The sequence below is a fragment of the Larimichthys crocea genome, chromosome XV, assembly GCF_000972845.2.
Source record: "Larimichthys crocea isolate SSNF chromosome XV, L_crocea_2.0, whole genome shotgun sequence".
In the NCBI taxonomy this organism is placed as follows: domain Eukaryota; kingdom Metazoa; phylum Chordata; class Actinopteri; family Sciaenidae; genus Larimichthys; species Larimichthys crocea.
This window is the reverse complement of record NC_040025.1, coordinates 14130746-14147350: the sequence shown is the minus strand read 5'-3', so window position 1 is coordinate 14147350 and position 16605 is coordinate 14130746. Positions and strand designations below refer to the sequence as shown.

At 39.5% G+C, this 16605-nt stretch overlaps 2 protein-coding genes across 8 annotated transcripts in view; one reads left to right on the top strand and one right to left on the bottom strand.

Annotated features, from left to right (window-relative positions):
* Positions 1-1926: 1926 nt before the first annotated feature.
* parapinopsina (parapinopsin a) lies at positions 1927-4106 on the top strand. Its single transcript, XM_010748567.3, has 5 exons — positions 1927-2257; positions 3018-3108; positions 3207-3444; positions 3558-3800; positions 3898-4106. The coding sequence occupies exons 1-5, from the start codon at positions 1927-1929 to the stop codon at positions 4036-4038; spliced, it is 1044 nt and encodes a 347-aa protein (XP_010746869.2). The 3' UTR covers positions 4039-4106.
* Positions 4107-6940: 2834 nt separating this feature from the next.
* The window catches only part of LOC104931656 (cyclin-dependent kinase 17), a 53166-nt gene continuing 43501 nt past the window's right edge, over positions 6941-16605 (bottom strand). For 5 of the 7 annotated variants that reach the window (XM_027288458.1, XM_027288461.1, XM_027288460.1 and 2 more), the window contains 13 exons: positions 13805-13861; positions 13575-13689; positions 13263-13357; positions 13109-13171; positions 12828-12951; positions 12114-12234; positions 11514-11611; positions 11296-11401; positions 10808-10850; positions 10601-10691; positions 10444-10521; positions 9403-9524; positions 6941-7570 (listed from right to left, as the gene is read on the bottom strand). In XM_027288458.1, coding sequence (XP_027144259.1) covers positions 9421-9524; positions 10444-10521; positions 10601-10691; positions 10808-10850; positions 11296-11401; positions 11514-11611; positions 12114-12234; positions 12828-12951; positions 13109-13171; positions 13263-13357; positions 13575-13689; positions 13805-13861 — 1095 coding nt within the window. In that variant the 3' untranslated portion in view covers positions 6941-7570; positions 9403-9420. The remainder of the gene's footprint in view (positions 7571-9402; positions 9525-10443; positions 10522-10600; positions 10692-10807; positions 10851-11295; positions 11402-11513; positions 11612-12113; positions 12235-12827; positions 12952-13108; positions 13172-13262; positions 13358-13574; positions 13690-13804; positions 13862-16605) is intronic. The other 2 variants (XM_027288459.1, XM_027288462.1) reach the window with 1 other exon arrangement.

Here is a 16605-nt window from a genome sequence, read left to right as displayed (position 1 = left end):
TTTTCTCGAAGAAAACCATCTTTTGTTGCCTTTCACAGTGAGCTCAGGCAGTACATTGTTTCCATAAAATTTTCAATTTAATGGAAACAATTTAAAAGCAATTAAAGCGGTTAATATTTGTGATAAATATACTAGGGTAAGCTCTTTCTCACCCTGGTGTAGAATATACATGTGAAAATGCTTTTGTAATGATTTGTATGTTTGTGTTTGTTTATGAAACAAAGTTCTAATAAAATAAAATTTTTAATTTGCCTCCAAAATTTAAATGTTTTGAAAAAAGTAACTAAAATGAAAGTAGTGAGTTGTACGGAAGCCCCAAGCGGTCATGCATTCATCCATTTCACTTCCTCTGTTTTTCCTTGTGATAAAAAAATAAAAGTTCTTGAGTTATTATCTTGAAATAACTAACTAACTAATATTTTTCTCACAGTCTGATAATGAGACTTTGTTAACCTGGTGTTAACCTTTCCTGCTTTGCTGCCAGATTCAGGGTTAACCCCCTTTCACTTTCCATAGCTGTGAAATGACACTTGGAACTCCAGAGTCTGAGACACAGTAGCCTTTTATTTAATTAAGTATGGCAACACACTGTACATTTCTTTACAACCAAACCTCTACCACTAACCTGCTCTGTTCTTCGCCATACAAACACATTCACTCCACTTGTACCTGCCACTCACACCTTACACACTGCACCAGGATAACACATAAATAATAGAGATTTAGAGGAATCAAAAGGACAGTAGTATATTATATAATTGCAGAAAACATCATTGAATGTAGCAGTATCAGAGGATCAAATGAATTGTGTCATTATCTCAAGAAAACAAATAAAACAAACTCATTATCACAAGAAAACATAGGTATAAATACATAAAATGTGTGAATACATGACCGCTCGTTGTTTTTCTTATAAACTTTCTGGGGTTGCCAGGTTGTGAAAATCACTGGAAGATTTTTACCCTTTCTCGGCTATTTGTTGATGTTAGTAATTGTGTAAAGATCTGTGGGTTTCACACACAGCCATCAAGTCTGCAGTTATATTTTTTATTAGATCAATATTAAATAGATTTTGGTGCACAGATTTTTCCCAGATGAAATTCATGAGAAGTCTCTCCTGATATATTAAAGAGCTAAAAAAGAGAGATGAAGAAATTTCTTAGAACCTGGTCCCCCAGCATTCAGTGCTGATCTATAAAGCATTAGCGAATGATCTATTAACTCTTGATGAGCTCTTACAAACTCAGTGCGATGTTAACATTTAATTTGCTCACACCCGTGTCATATGTATTAGTTTTGTTTTGTTTTTTGCAGGGAACAGTTAATTGAAGTCCTCACTGAGGACTGATTCAAACAGTATCTATCTGTAGTTACTTCATTTTGTTTGTTTGGCTGACATGTCAGCTATTCCAGGGCTTGTGCAAGCCATGCTGCTTACATGCAAACATGTGTGGTTTCCTTTCATATTTTTAACCAGCACAGACACATTTAATTAACTCTGAACCTAAAAAGCTAATTTTGTTACTGAATCCCTGCTTCATTATTTAGAAGCAGCTGCAAACCCAGCAATTATAGAAAGTGCAGTCTTAAAGGATATTAGACAGAATTATGGTCTTCCCGATCCGGATCTACGGATTTAGTTTACAAGAATTGGATCTCATAGTCTCTCCTCTTGTTGGGCTTATTAAGAGGGTCCCATCTCGCTCTCTTCTCTGCTGCTCGACCAGAGCCAGAGCAAACATGCAGCATCTGTAGAAAAAGACTCTTGGTTGTTGATATTGTTAGATTATTTGGGGATTTTTGATTAAGCAAGATTTTATGTTTCCGACACTGTGTTTTTTATTTGCCTGTGGATATTTTGGACTGGCTTTGTTTTAATCAAAGGTTGTGCATTGATCACTGACAGAAAACCTTTAGTCATACAAAATGGAGCACCTTGTCCTACATCGAAACTCCTCACCACCTCACAGCTCAGTTGACACAGAGCTCCTGTCTCGAACTGGCTACACAATACTGGCTGTGATCATGGGTGTCTTCTCCGTGTTGGGGATCATCTTCAATGTCCTGGTGATTGTGGTGACAATAAGACACAGACAGCTTAGACAACCCCTCAGCTATGCCCTGGTTAACCTTGCCATATGTGACCTGGGCTGTGCTGTATTTGGAGGTCTGCCCACCACAGTAACCAGTGCCATGGGATACTTCAGCCTGGGACGTGTGGGCTGCGTGTTAGAGGGCTTTGCAGTATCCTTTTTTGGTAAGTTGATTCATAGCCATGACATTTTTAATCCAGAAAATAAGTTTACATGTTACAATGTTACACACAACTTGCACAGTGGTGGAAAAAGTTATGTTTTTGAAATAATACTTAAGTAAAAGTATTATCAGCAAAATGTAAAAGCACTCATTCTGCAGGAACAGTGGTTTATTGTATGTTAAATTATTAGTGCTGATCCATCAGTGCACATGTAGCACTTTGCAGCTAGTTTTAACATTTTGATAGTTTAGTCCAGTGGGTCCAACTTATGAGTCTGGCCTAAATAAAGGAGATATATCTGGGTGGTTGGAAAATCTTTAATAGACTTTAAGAAGAAAAGAGAAAAAAAAAACTGTGACAGAAATTTGTATTATTTGTTTTAGTTTTTTTTTAAATATTTGATTAAACATTAATTTTTGTGGTGATAAAGTGATTTAAATGAGACTATCTGAAAAGTTTAGCTTTTAAGTAGGGCACGACAAGCCACAAAGGTCAGGAACCAGTGGTTTAACCTTTAATGTGTGTGTTGTATTCTACAAGCTTATCATTGGTGTTTTATATTAAATTCTAACTATTGTGAGTAACTATCACGAGTTAACAGTACAATATCTAACTCTGAAATGTATTAAGGAGAAGTAATAAATGGAATACAATAGAAAATACTCTCTCTTTTTAAGTGTATTTAGTTACTTTTCACAACTGAATTAGCATATCATAGTAGTAATAGTTTCATTTGAACATATTCCTTCTCTTCTGTTAGGTATAGCAAGTCTGTGTACAATAGGAGTCATTTCTGTTGAACGCTGCATCGTGGTGTGCTATCCCATGGGTGCTGTCCAGTTCCAGACCAGGTACAGTAGTAACTATCCGTCAACATTTCACTTGATGTCAAAAGTGCAAAACTTAATCGCTCCTCCAGAATGTGACACACCATCCCTGCCATCCTCAGACATGCAGTTGCTGGAGTGCTGTTGTCCTGGGTGTGGTCGTTTGTGTGGAACACTCCACCTCTGTTTGGCTGGGGAAGTTTTGATCTGGAGGGGGTCAAGACCTCCTGTGCCCCTAACTGGTACAACCGGGATGTCGGGAACATGTCTTACATCATCATATACTTTTTATTTTGCTTTGCTGTGCCCTTCTCTCTCATTATCATGTCTTACTCACGACTCTTGTGGACCCTCCGCCAGGTGAGCAATGTGAATACTGGGCAGCCAAGTTCACTTAATAATGAAAATATTACACTTAGTTGCCTGGACCATTATTGTAATATGGTCTTTCTGCTTGCATTTTGATATCCTAGGTGACCAAGCTGCAGGTGTCTGAAGCTGGCAGCACAAATCGTGTGGAGGTCCAGGTGGCACGTATGGTAGTAGTGATGGTGTTGGCCTTCTTAGTGACCTGGCTGCCATATGCTGCTATGGCCCTTGCTGTCATCATGGACTCCAGTCTTTATATTGACCCCATTGTCACTACCATACCCGTTTACTTGGCTAAAAGCAGCACCGTCTACAACCCTATCATATATATTTTTATGAACAGACAGGTAATCCTCCATCATGCACTTTTATATTAACATCTGCAAAAGAGAAATGATTATTATTTCCCTGTATCAACCGTGTGTGCTGTATGTGTGTTTCCAGTTTCGAGGATATGCCATTTCCACTGTCCTGTGTGGATGGAACCCGTGGGCCTCAGATCCACAAATATCTGAGGGCGAGACCACAATTGCGTCTCTCAACAAGAACCAAAAAATCTCACCTAAAGAATCTGTAAAAGAATAAAAAGCTACATGAATCCTCACAGCCTCACTTCTGTGGCAGCACCACATCATCAGATCTTCTTCCAAACATTAGCCAACTCTCTCATTCCCAATCAACAACTCTTTTGTCTTGTTCTCTGTCATGGATAGTGATTCATTGAATGATTCATTCAGTGGACATGCCTCCACAGTCCTGGAGCTGAGAATACTGCTAATTTTTGACCCGATTTTGACACCTAATTTTATAAAGTTGTCGATATTTTTAATCATTCAAATTTAGCTGTGTGGTTAATAACACTTTCTTCTTTGGTCTGACAAATTCAGAACACATATTTATTCTTACTTTACATGGACTTTAAACTGCCAAAATAGTGTGATAGTATGTAAATGTAGTTGATCGTATAATCTATCATACTAGACAGCAACATATTTCCAAAGGATTTATGATCAGAAAAAAAACAACATAATTACATGTTGGGGTTTTTTTTGTTGGGTTTTTATTAGGTGTACACATCCGCTTTGCTTTGTAAGGTCTGTGCTCAAACACCCCTCGCACACAAACAGACCTTTCTCACCTAAATATGACCTTTATGGCTTTCATTGATAAAAATCACAATAATCAGTGTGTTATACTCATTTGCAACATGATACTTCACTCCAGCCTTTTGGATCCAGCATGTTAAACAGCAAGAAAAAAAACCTGTTATCAGTTTAGTCAAGTCTCACAGTTTGATCATTCACAGTCACTTCTGCCTCTCTAAATAAACACAAATGCAATCATACTCATCCTATTACCTTGGCTTTTTTTATTGATTACAGAAATATTGCTATGACTTTTATTAAAGAAAAGCAACAAAAAGAAAAAAAAAGCCAGAGTGTGAATAGCTGTATCAAACCTGTACACTTTTGTATATACAGAGTGAGGGATCATCTATGTACATGCTACATACTGTCACACTCTGGGTAAATAAGTAGTCCTTCTGACAGGCGCAGATGTGGGATCACTTCACCTTTTCTGAAACCATTTCAGAAAAAAATGATGCAAAAGTGACCACAGGTCAGTGCCTGAGGAACAGAAAGCTCCAATCTACACTCACAGGCCATCTCGTAGATACAGTACATGTTGACAACGTCAACTCATTGGTGTGTGTAACGGTTGTGTGCTTGAACACCAGATACTTGGAGGATTGACTTTGGTCCTGTTGTTTCTGGCAGTAACAAAAACAGCAGGAAACAACTGTGTGTCTGAGTGCTTCAAGTCCTGCTAAATGTTAGTGCCCAGTTACACTGACTACATACCATTTCTAACTGTACTGTACAACTTGAAGTTGAGTCAGATTTGACATACAAACTACCTGGTCCCAATGCTGGCAGCACATCACTTTTGTTGCTGAATATAGTGTTGTCTTCATCTTATTTAAGGTCTCCAGACACACTGAAGATCCCATTACATGTTAATGTAGTGTTTGGTGTAAATAAGGTCATGTCCCATGCAAGATTTAAACCAACTGGAGCTATTCCTATTCCAGCAGCAGCTATTTCATTCACCAACTGAAAACAGCTATGTTTAATACACAAACATGCTTGGAGAGATGACAAGAAAAGACATGGGTAAGGTAGTCCACTGGACAGCAATATTATGGTCAAATGAATAGAGAATGAATGATACAGAAGACTGACAGATTGATGCTGAGAAATGGTTCTTCTTCTACTTCTTCTTCTATTTTCTTCACATACAGTTTGAACCAGCATTGCAAAGAGTTTCGGGCCATGTTTCGACGTACTCTGCTCTACTGGAGAGACATACAAAGCCAGCTGTACCTCACAGCATCCACAAAACAACACTAGCAATAAGTCCTGAGCTCAAGGAATGTGCAACACGTCCCCAGCCGGTAGCCACACTGTTCCAGTGGGAACACAGTAAAGACTGAGAACAGCATCCTGGAATTATCATTGCTTCTGACAAATAAAAAGTATGATCGTATATACATATTGAAGAAAAAAAAAAAAGGAGTAAAAATAAATGCATGTGGAGTTTGGGCAGGAGAGGTTTGGGGTTGTTGAATATTCTACTCATGATCTAAAGAGGTAAAAAAATCAGGTGCAAAGAGAACATTTCAATATCAACACCTGTACATGACAAAACAAATCAAGACAACTTCTGAGTCAAGGCAAAAGAGGAAAGGGGTGTCTAAGAATAAGCAGGTGAGGATTTGTACACTTCCTTTAGCTCTCTGTCCTTACAGGTTGCCCTTCTTTGTACTGAAACAGGAGCGTCTTGCAGCGTAGTGTTCTTTACAGCATGTGAGCACGTGACAAATGTAATTATTGTCTACTACTGGTTTGTGAGTGTTTTTAATTGTAGTGTATCCAATTCTGTGTGTAAAAGTAAATATATCTGTCCTATGGTTAGTGAGTCATTTCTTCTTTTTTTTTTGGTTTGTTTCATTTTACTATCTAGAAAGTACTTTACATCCTACTCTGCTTGAGTGACTGATGAGGTAATGACAGCCACCCTGACCTCTATTGGATGATAAGGTGCTAAAGTTTATCTCTGTAAACTCCATTGATCTACACACTCTTAAATTTCAAGTGAGCAATCGGTGTGTTCGTGTTTGTGTAAGAGAGATACGGAGAGTCATGAGAGCAAGGGAGAGAGAGAGAGAGAGAGAGAGAGAGAGAGAGAGAGAGAGATTGTGTGTTGTTTTGAAGATCATGTAATAAAGGGCCAAGAGGTTAGGCGAGGGTTTTAGGGTTGAGGTGCAATATTCAGAGTTTGGATTCAGGCTGAGGCGTGTTATGAAAAAAGCAGAGTTCTACAGCTCAGTCTCTTTATGCAGAGATTGTGTGTTGTTTTGAAGATCATGTAATAAAGGGCCAAGAGGTTAGGCGAGGGTTTTAGGGTTGAGGTGCAATATTCAGAGTTTGGATTCAGGCTGAGGCGTGTTATGAAAAAAGCAGAGTTCTACAGCTCAGTCTCTTTTATGTACAACAATAGTCGGAACCCAAAAAAAAAAAAAAAAAAAAGGAAAGCATTTCGAGAAAGTGACATGTTTCCTCCCTCTTCATTTGCCTACAAATCCACTGTCCGCTTCTTCTTCTTCCTCACAGCTCACTGATACAGCAAGTTCAGTTCAAAGACCGAGTCAGCCCACGCCTTAAACACTGCCCTCTTCTGGACAGCAGCGGTAGTAGCAGCAAGGAGAATCTTGTACTCTCCCACTTTTCTTCTAGCACTTCTCATTTTATTTTTTTTTCTGTCTTTAGGGTTGAGCTGAGTCTTTTTTTTTTCTTTTTTGTAAAGTTACGTAGGATATCTTCAGCCTTAATTCTGTGTGGTTTTGTGTCTATGTTGCTGTATGTGTGTGTGTGTGTGTGCATATATGTGTGTGTGTGTACATGTGGCAGGGTGTGTGTCGGCTCCTTCAGTGTGAGTGTGGCAGGGTCAGTGAATGTATGTCTGACAGGACAGCTCCACGTGTCACTGTCCTCCTCATCTCAGCGCCCCCGCCAGCACTAAAACAACACACTCTGCCTCCTGCTCTTCCCCTGGGCTGTAAGAGAGGGAGAGAGGGAGAGAGAAAGAGGGAGAGAGAAGAGGGAGGATGTGAAAAAAGGTTTGGATTTCATTTAGGCACGCAACCTCACACCACCACACATCCCCAAATTTCACTGCATGCCAGCAACACAAAATATACACTATAAGGCCAAAAGCACTGGTACACACTCACACAGGGCTGCAACAATTATATACATTTAGTGGCAGTTAATGTAGCAACTTCTTAATTAATCCCCATTCGGCCTATGAAACATCAGAAAATTATGAAATATACTTATATTTAATTTAGTATAGCACATTTGATAACCTGGAGCCATCAACCATTCGACATTTATCTTAAAAAATGACATAAGAGATTTATAGATTATTAAAAGACTTGTTGGGTTATCTTCTGTCGATCAACTACATATATTACAAACATACTCTATATGATTGCTGAACATCTTGTTTCAAAATCACAGCTCATTATTAAGCTGCTATAACAGCCTGCACTCTTCTGGGGAGGCTTTTACTGAAACCTGGTTTTAGGGATTTTCTGCAATCAGCTACCAAGTGAGCACTGGTACTGATTTTTGGCAATAACATCTGGCTCATGTGTCTCATGTATTTTGGAATGACTGAACAAAACATCACATAATATGTTAGCTAAAGCTGAAGTTTTGTTCTAGTTCATTAATATTATATTATATATTTATTTGTTGTCATAGGTGGAAACATGAGTGGAGTTAATGAAAGATGATTTAGTTACACCTTTACAGTATATAAAGATTACTATATATTATTATTAATAAGAACAGAGTCTTCCTCTCTGATGTGATCAATCGGTGAAAAACGTTTTACTTGAGCATCAGTGCATAATTAGGTGTAATTCTGGGAAGTTTGATAAATAAGGGTCCCAGAGCTGTGTGCAGGCTAGGCACACTAAACTATAAAAAAAACATGTGTTTATGGATTGTTGCCATGTTGAAATTGGAAAGGGCTTTCCCCAGACTGTTATCTATAAGCCCCAGAAAAAAATCATAAAAGTATGTGGACAGATACTTTTGGCCATATAAAGTAACAGCAGTGCCAAGACTTAAATAATTGGATCATATAATTCTTTAAACTGTAAGATTGTGTGTAATCTCATGTTGCTGAAGCTAAATCATACTTACCATTAACTGTAACACACTGCAGTAAAACAAACACCATATCCATGCTGATAGCAAATGCATTTATAACACACAACCAACCAAACACACACACACTAAACCAACCCCTCACTTACAGACTCAACAAAAAGGCTACATCTCACGTTGAAGAAACCTAAACAGGACTGCAAATGAAAAGAATCAAATGACTCAATTCCCCGTTCTCTGATCACATTCTTTTCCTATATGAATATATCGTTTCCCCTTTCATTCCTGAAATAAACACTGGGAGTGGCTCACTTTGAGAAAAAGAGGATTAGGTAAGTGAAAGCTGATATGATGCATGTGAGTGCATGGCTGGAAATGTGAGTGAAGGCCAGCAGGGGCAAAAACAGAGGGACAGGGAGAAAAAAAGAGAGAGAGAGAGAGAGACAGAGAGAGAAAGAAAAAAAAACAAAGTCTGAAAATATGTGTGTGTAAACAAGTAACAAATAATATGTTGTTTTGGTTCAGGGAATGCAAGGTCGGATGTGAAATGTAGCAGGATTTAGTCCAGATCAGCAGCTGGGAGAGCGACACATAAAGTGGCATTATAATAAAGTGCAAATGGGTAGACAGGAAAAGAGGCCAGGCGATAACCAAACAGAAAGAGAGGAACTGGCTAGAAGACAGACAGAATGAAAGAGACCGTATTTACCAGAACGGTAGGGGCCACTCAGCCAGTGGAAGTGGAGGAGAGATTGTGACTCTGAGCCCTGGGATTGGCTGCTTCTCTCTGGAAGTACTGCGAGGGTGCAGAGCCTAGCTTATGGGCCATCGCTTTTTAGGGTTAGGGGGAGGAGGTTGGGAAGGTCGAGGTGTTATGGAGGAATTGGAGTGGGGCACACAAGGGAGGTAGAAAAGATTAAGGAAAAGATGAACATTGCGAAAGAAGAGAGAGCATGGGCACCAAGAAAGAGAAGGGACAGTTTATCAACAACATGATAGAGATAGAGAGGAGGCGGAAGCAGACAGAAAAGAGACACACAAAGACTGAGGCTGGGGTAGACAGAGAAACACTGGTACATCAGGTATGCACAGGTAAAACAAAGGAAAGATTCCTCAGCTCAGGCGTACTACTTATTTTGGTTATCAGTTATCTGTGATGTCTGATCAGCATCTAATTGTTGTATTTATATATAAATTCACATTTACATTGCAATGGTTGCATCTAAGTTTAAATCTTGTAACTTTAAGGAATGTTGATAATTGTCCGATGATCATCAAAGTCATGATTTATTGTCTATGAATGATGAATGTGTGTATAACATTTCATGGCTCTATCAAATGTTGAAATATTTCAGTCTTAGTAGCTCTTGCTACCTCATTAGCTTAGCAAAACAATAAGCATCTCCTGTTCCACCTTCACAGAGCACAACAGTAACTGATACACACATATATCAATATTTGTTTTTGTTTTTTTAAAATACCATCTTTAAAGTGTTCTGCAGTAGCTATTGTAAATACTGCGAGTTGGGAGTCTGTGTGTAATGGAAGCACAAACCTGCCGATAGGGAAACTGTGTGTGACATGTATGATCACACAGTGACATGAGAACGACACAAAGTGAAGAGATAGACACAGAAAACAAGCGAGAAGAGGAAGAGGACAGGGAGCAAGACCTATTCTCTATATTTCCACTGAGAATTCCTATTTGTTTAGCTTTTTCCCCTCTATTTTTCCATCTCGGAGGACTCACTTGATTCTGGGTAGACCGAGGACCTCTTCCCTGGATCTTTCTGGAGCTGAATGCCTTTTACGGAGAAGATGGATGCAGCTGAAACAACAGAGGGTTGATGAAACAGTGTTTGTTCACTACATCTGTATTTTCAACATGCCAGACGCTATGTGCTTACTGTCTGCCAGTGTTTGAACCTGCTCCCCAAGGCTTCTGAAATACGATTGTCTGAGAGCATCCTCAGCTGATACCCGTTTCTTGGCCTCAAACTACAGTCACGCAGAGACAAAGAGGTGATATAAAGACAGCAATGTTAATTAAATCATTTTATGCATCAGGTGTACACATATCAAAAGTATTCCTCATTATAAACAATGCCTTTTACCTGTAGAAGCATTGAGAGCAAGTCATGACCATCACTGTCTATCCTGTGTCACACAAGCAAGAAAAGCAAGAAACAAAGTGAGAAAGATATGAAAAGACAACTGAGTCAGTGTGGTCAAATGCTTAGGTCAGCCATATGGAGCAGTGTAGTGTTCCTGCCACTTCAACAGAGGCGGAAATGCTTGACTACTAATAATCAATCCTGATCGTGTTACATCTAACATATTGCAGTCCCTTGTCAGGTGACCATGTGACCACTGCAACAAGTTTTCCTTGCTGTAATCATTCCTCCTTTTTTCATACTTGCCATTAAGAGATCCATTCCCTAATCAATTTTGTTGTAAGCGACGGGGGACAAAATCAAAGTGCATTCGGAAGGGATCTTTTTAACGGTCAGTATGAACAGGAATTATTACAGCAAGCAGAGCCTGTTATGAGTCTATCTTTTACTCCATACAGACACCTGCACCTACAGCCATAACTACACACCTGGGTGCATGGTTGACGAGAGGCTCTGCTTGGTATCGGGGGAAATTGTACGTCTTAAACTCTTCACTGGTGGTGATACCAGGCCAAGTCTCTTCTGTAGGGGTACCTGTGAATGATAGAGATAAGACATGTTAAAAAGGATCAGCCGAGTGTCCACACATACAAAGCACACAACACAAGCAAATGCTCATCCAAATTCCACTTGAATTTTGTCTTACCAAGGATGCGGAATATGAGGTGAAGCTCATCCTCCACAGTCGATCCAGGGAAGAGAGGTCTGCCAGTGATCATTTCATAAAAGATGCAGCCAACACCCCTGGACAAAACAGCACATGTAACACCTCAGTAGGTTATGACTTTTTACACTAACACACTAATTTATAGATGACATTATTACAGACAAATGACTCAAATGACATGACCACTGTAGTTAAATGCGGGCTGAAGAAAATATTCGAATGAATATACAGGGAATCTCTGCAAAAGTATACTCTTTAATAAGTTCCACATCATAAATTAGGTGCTCAAGTGCTGAACAACAACAATAGTGTAAAATGTTTCTCATTTAATGACACTAAAATATGATAAACTATCTCAAACTTTTGGTTCTAAGTACATCAAAAATGAAATGTGTTTTGGGACGCAATAGAATCCTCTAATTTCCTCCTAACTCACTGTTTGCTTAGGGAGTAGACAGAAGTACTTAAGACAAAGACACAAATCATAGTCGTAAAGACATAAGGACACAGACAGACAGAGGTAGTTTTATGATTCTCACTGAAATTGAGTGTATTTGCTGTGGATGTGTGTTTACTCACCACATATCAATGGGTGTAGAGTACTCAGTAGAGCCCAGAAGCACATCTGGAGGTCGGTACCATAATGTCACTACTTCATTGGAGTAGGTCTTTGTAGGAACAGACTTGGCTCGTGCCAAACCTTAATTCAAAAACCAAAAGTGATATTAACTTACATAAAAAAATTTTACTTCTTTTCTTGCAAGAGCCCAGGACTCATCATACATACAATGAAACTTCAGACTTATTTATTTCCTACTTTATTATTAGAATATTAATCACAACAAACTGTACATTCTATCGAAATGTTTTGTCAGAGGACTACGTGATTCGGTTTTATCTGACAAACACAGAAGTAATTAGTAATTTACAAATAGGAATTACACTAAGTATCTACAACAGCATGGTTGGTTGAAATTATTACCTAAGGAGGGCAGTGTTGGGTGGTTAGTCACCTTAAACTATGTTGTCCTGATGAGGCTAGGGAGCAGTATAAGCGTTAGGGGGCACTAATGGGGCTTTCAGAGATCAGAAATCTCTGTAAAATACCATCTAATTGTAATACAATTGTATCTGAAGAAAGTACATAATTTTATCATCTGTGCAATGATGGTGAATTGGTTCTTGCATGCTATTTGCAATTAAAATTAGAGGTATTATTGCAGGAAATACAACAATATGTAAAGCCAAAACACTTTCACCAAAATTAGCTTTTTTATATGGTGAGTTATGTACCGAAGTCTGCCAGTTTGAGCTCCCCTTTTTCATTGATGAGCAGGTTCTGGGGTTTGAGGTCTCTGTGAAGAACCTTCCTTCTGTGGCAGTATGCCAGACCTCGTAACAGCTGGAATAGGAATATCTGGAGAGGAGAGGAGAGGAGAGGAGAGGTAGTATGGTACATACTCATCATTACATTAACATTAAGCATTAAGTAAGCAAGTCATTTACTGCAACATTTATGACATTCTAAGGAAGCTGTAACCAGATTTCTCCTCAGTACTGAACACATGTATTACCTTGACATTGTGAACACTCATGATGCTCCCACAGTCATCCATGTACTGCTTCAGATCTTTTTCCTGCAAACAAACAAACAAAGTATTAGTAGTATAAAAATGCTCTCTAGAGACACACAATGAACATACAAACTTGCACAGTGCAGACACTCACCAGGTACTCAAACACGAGTGTCAGGCACTTGTCAGTGTGGATAATGTCATGGAGAGTGACAATATTGGCGTGCTTCAAGTCTTTCAGTAGAGACACTAGAAGAGGGAGACATTTCAGAGACTGTCAGTCAAACACAACCTGTTAGGAGAACTCTCACAGCTCATTGTTCAGTAAGAGCTCTGGGAGGCACCAGGCCATACAGATTAACAAGTACCGAAGGTCCCAGCACTGTCAAAACCTTACAAACAGACAACATGGTCCTGTGTTGACCTGTGACATGTTTACTTCCAAATAACATGATCAGTTCATTACCTTCTCGAATAGCTGTGCAGGGTGCACCCTCCTCATGCTCCAGTCGGATCTCTTTCAGAGCTACTAAGTTGTCTGTTAACTTGCTTCGCCCCTTAAACACTGTAGCATAAGTCCCCTGCAGAGATAGAAAGCGTGTAATCACATTGTGAAGTAAAGCAAACGGAATCATTTAAACAGTTTTATGCACTCAGTGTCACATTCCCTGATGTTGTGATCTTAATTGATCTTACCTCCCCTAGTTTGTCCAGTTTGATGTAGGTCTCAAGTTTCCCAAAGCCGATTTCAGACTACAGAAAGAAGACAGTTGAGGAAGTTATTACTGCTATCAATGTGCATTATCACTAAGCCAGTTTGGATTTATTTTGGCTACAGCACGATTGCAGGTCAGGCTAGGTCACTCCACCATGTTGAAACTATCTCAAGAATCAAATCCTCCAAGCCATGTCTGTTAGTTCAGATTTCAGTCCTATTGCTGTTGACATTTGGCCTACAACTGCAGGGGTCTGAGTCACTAGGCCTTGTCATTCTGTGCGTGTGCGCCTGTGCTCTAACATTAGCATGGTTTTTGCAGCACTTACAGTATGTTGCACCTCTGCTGCCCTCAAAACAAAGACAGTTCAGCACCATGAGAACCAGAAATAGTAAACAGTCATGTTAAATGTCATGTGTCATGATTGGATTGAATAAACCTTTCCTTAATGACTCAGACGGTTAAAACATTTTTCTAAGCAAATAAAAAGACACTGAGCAAAGGTTATGTCTGTCTTCAGTGTACTTGTTATCTTGTGCCAAGAAGACATTTCAAGTTGTCTGTTGTCTCTCGCTCAACACCATATACATTACATTACATGTGCATAGACACACACAAGCACACCACGTGTCTCATCTGAGGAAATGAAAAGCTTAAGAAGATTAAGACAGCACAAAACAAAATGTAATTTCTCCACAGTGCCTTCATCTATTTGTGGCTTTAATGCTAAAAGAAGGTGATGTCATCGCCAGCTGCACATATATTCTTTGGCCACAGGAAGTCAGTATAACAAAGACAACCAAATATGGAATGCATTCCCACCTCCTCCTCCAAATAATTTAATAGAGATTACATGTTCACTTTCTTCTACAAAATGTCTATATATATCCAGCAGGCACACTTTAAATCTTTGTGCATTTTGAATTCATCTTGAATTCAGATCATACACGTTTATCTGCATAACGTCTGTGGCCCCTTGGTTTCGAGGTCATGAATTATAGATGGATGTAGCTGTGTCAAGCTGTGATATTCACCACGGGCCTGTCACTTTTCTGCACTTATTTGTCTATCTCTGTCACGGTTGTTTCAGCCAAGTCTTACTTGTGTTTATCTTTCTGAAACAACCCATCTCTCAGTCTTGTGCTGACCCGTCACATCATGATGCTGATAGGAACGCCAGGCCAATGCTCGGCTTCGAGCATTTATGTGAGCGTATGAGGGGGAGGGTCTCCAGTGACCAAGTTAGCTGATGAAGCATGTGATCTCTTTGAAGGCATGCCTAAAAGCCAACATCAAAACAAGCTCAGACATGAGATGACACACTTACGCGCTGAAACAAGTGTGTGTGTGTGTGTGTACGTGGGCATGGGCATTTACAAATTGCAATTTGCATAATTAATTCATAATCATATCTCTGTTTAGGTATCTGATCATTTGCAATGCAAAAAACTGTGTGTGCTTGTAAGTAAGGTCATATTTGTGATGAGGCATACAGCCTATGCTCAAATGTAAATACACTCACCCTCTCACACACACGCACACACACACACAACTCTCATCTCTGTGTTTCTGACAGGGGCTGTCAGAAGCTGTTGCTGAGCTTTGCTGCTCTTTTGGCAGGGGAGTCAGTCTCATGAGCAAAGCACGCCCACACAGTGACATACACAGACATTCAAAAACATACAAACACGCATACATTATGGTAACCCCACACACACACGCACACACACTGACTGCACCCAAAATAATTATGTGGATTCTTAAAAAAAGAAGGCCCAGCTCTGTGCTTACAGCATGCAACTGCACTCCATCTCCATCTCCATGTGCGCCTGCGTATGCTTTTTTTATGGCAATGGGTTCATTTTATTCCCAACGCTCCAGTGAGCTTACTCAGCAGAACTAGGTCAGACCAAGTTCTAGTGACAAAATTAAAGCAACATAAAACCAAACAAAATGTGCGTGTATGTCCTGCCGGAGCCTGTACAGGAACCGAGGAGACACACAGACAGATGGACTGGCAGCAGAAGGAAGAAATGTGAGAAGAGTGATGTCTGCAGCCAGGTTCTAATGTGTATTGAGAGGAGAGTCCATTACCTCAACCACATTTCATTTTTAAATAGGGTTTCTCCTTGTGCAGCCTGTAAGAAGGCTTGATGGGGAGAGAGAGGGTGAATTGAGAGTATTGAGTGGGAGAGAGAAAATGACAGCCTTCTGCTAAGAAAAAAAAGGGAGCAAGCAAGGGGAGGCGGGAGGAAAGAGGAGTCCTTTCATTAACATGATGTAGTCAGTCTTCAGGGCTTCAATCAATCAACCAATAAACATCTTGCACTGCGTCACCTTTTTCATGTAAACCTGCCGATAGCAACAGACAAGGTCTGACCCAAAGAGGTGGATGGACACTTGAGGTTGGCTATTGTTTTTTTTTGTTTTTTATCATTAAACAACAAAAGCATCATATACGAAATGCTATAACGAGAGTATAATACAGCCACAAGGAGAGAGGCACATAAAATTGTGTCTTGCCTAATTGGACATTCAGATTTAGAGTTATAAAGTTTAATATTCACTTTATAGTCACTGCAGGGTTGAATGGGTTTGACAAAAGTGCAGTTTAAGATAAAATGACACTTCTTTCCTCAACACCCTGGAACACTGAATCTCATTGGACTGCCGTGAATAATTGATCATCAGTGGGCAACTGGCATGAGAGAAAACTGATACCAACCAACTTCACTTACATTACATTGGAAGCGATTCAAAGATCAAAATACACGGTTTCAA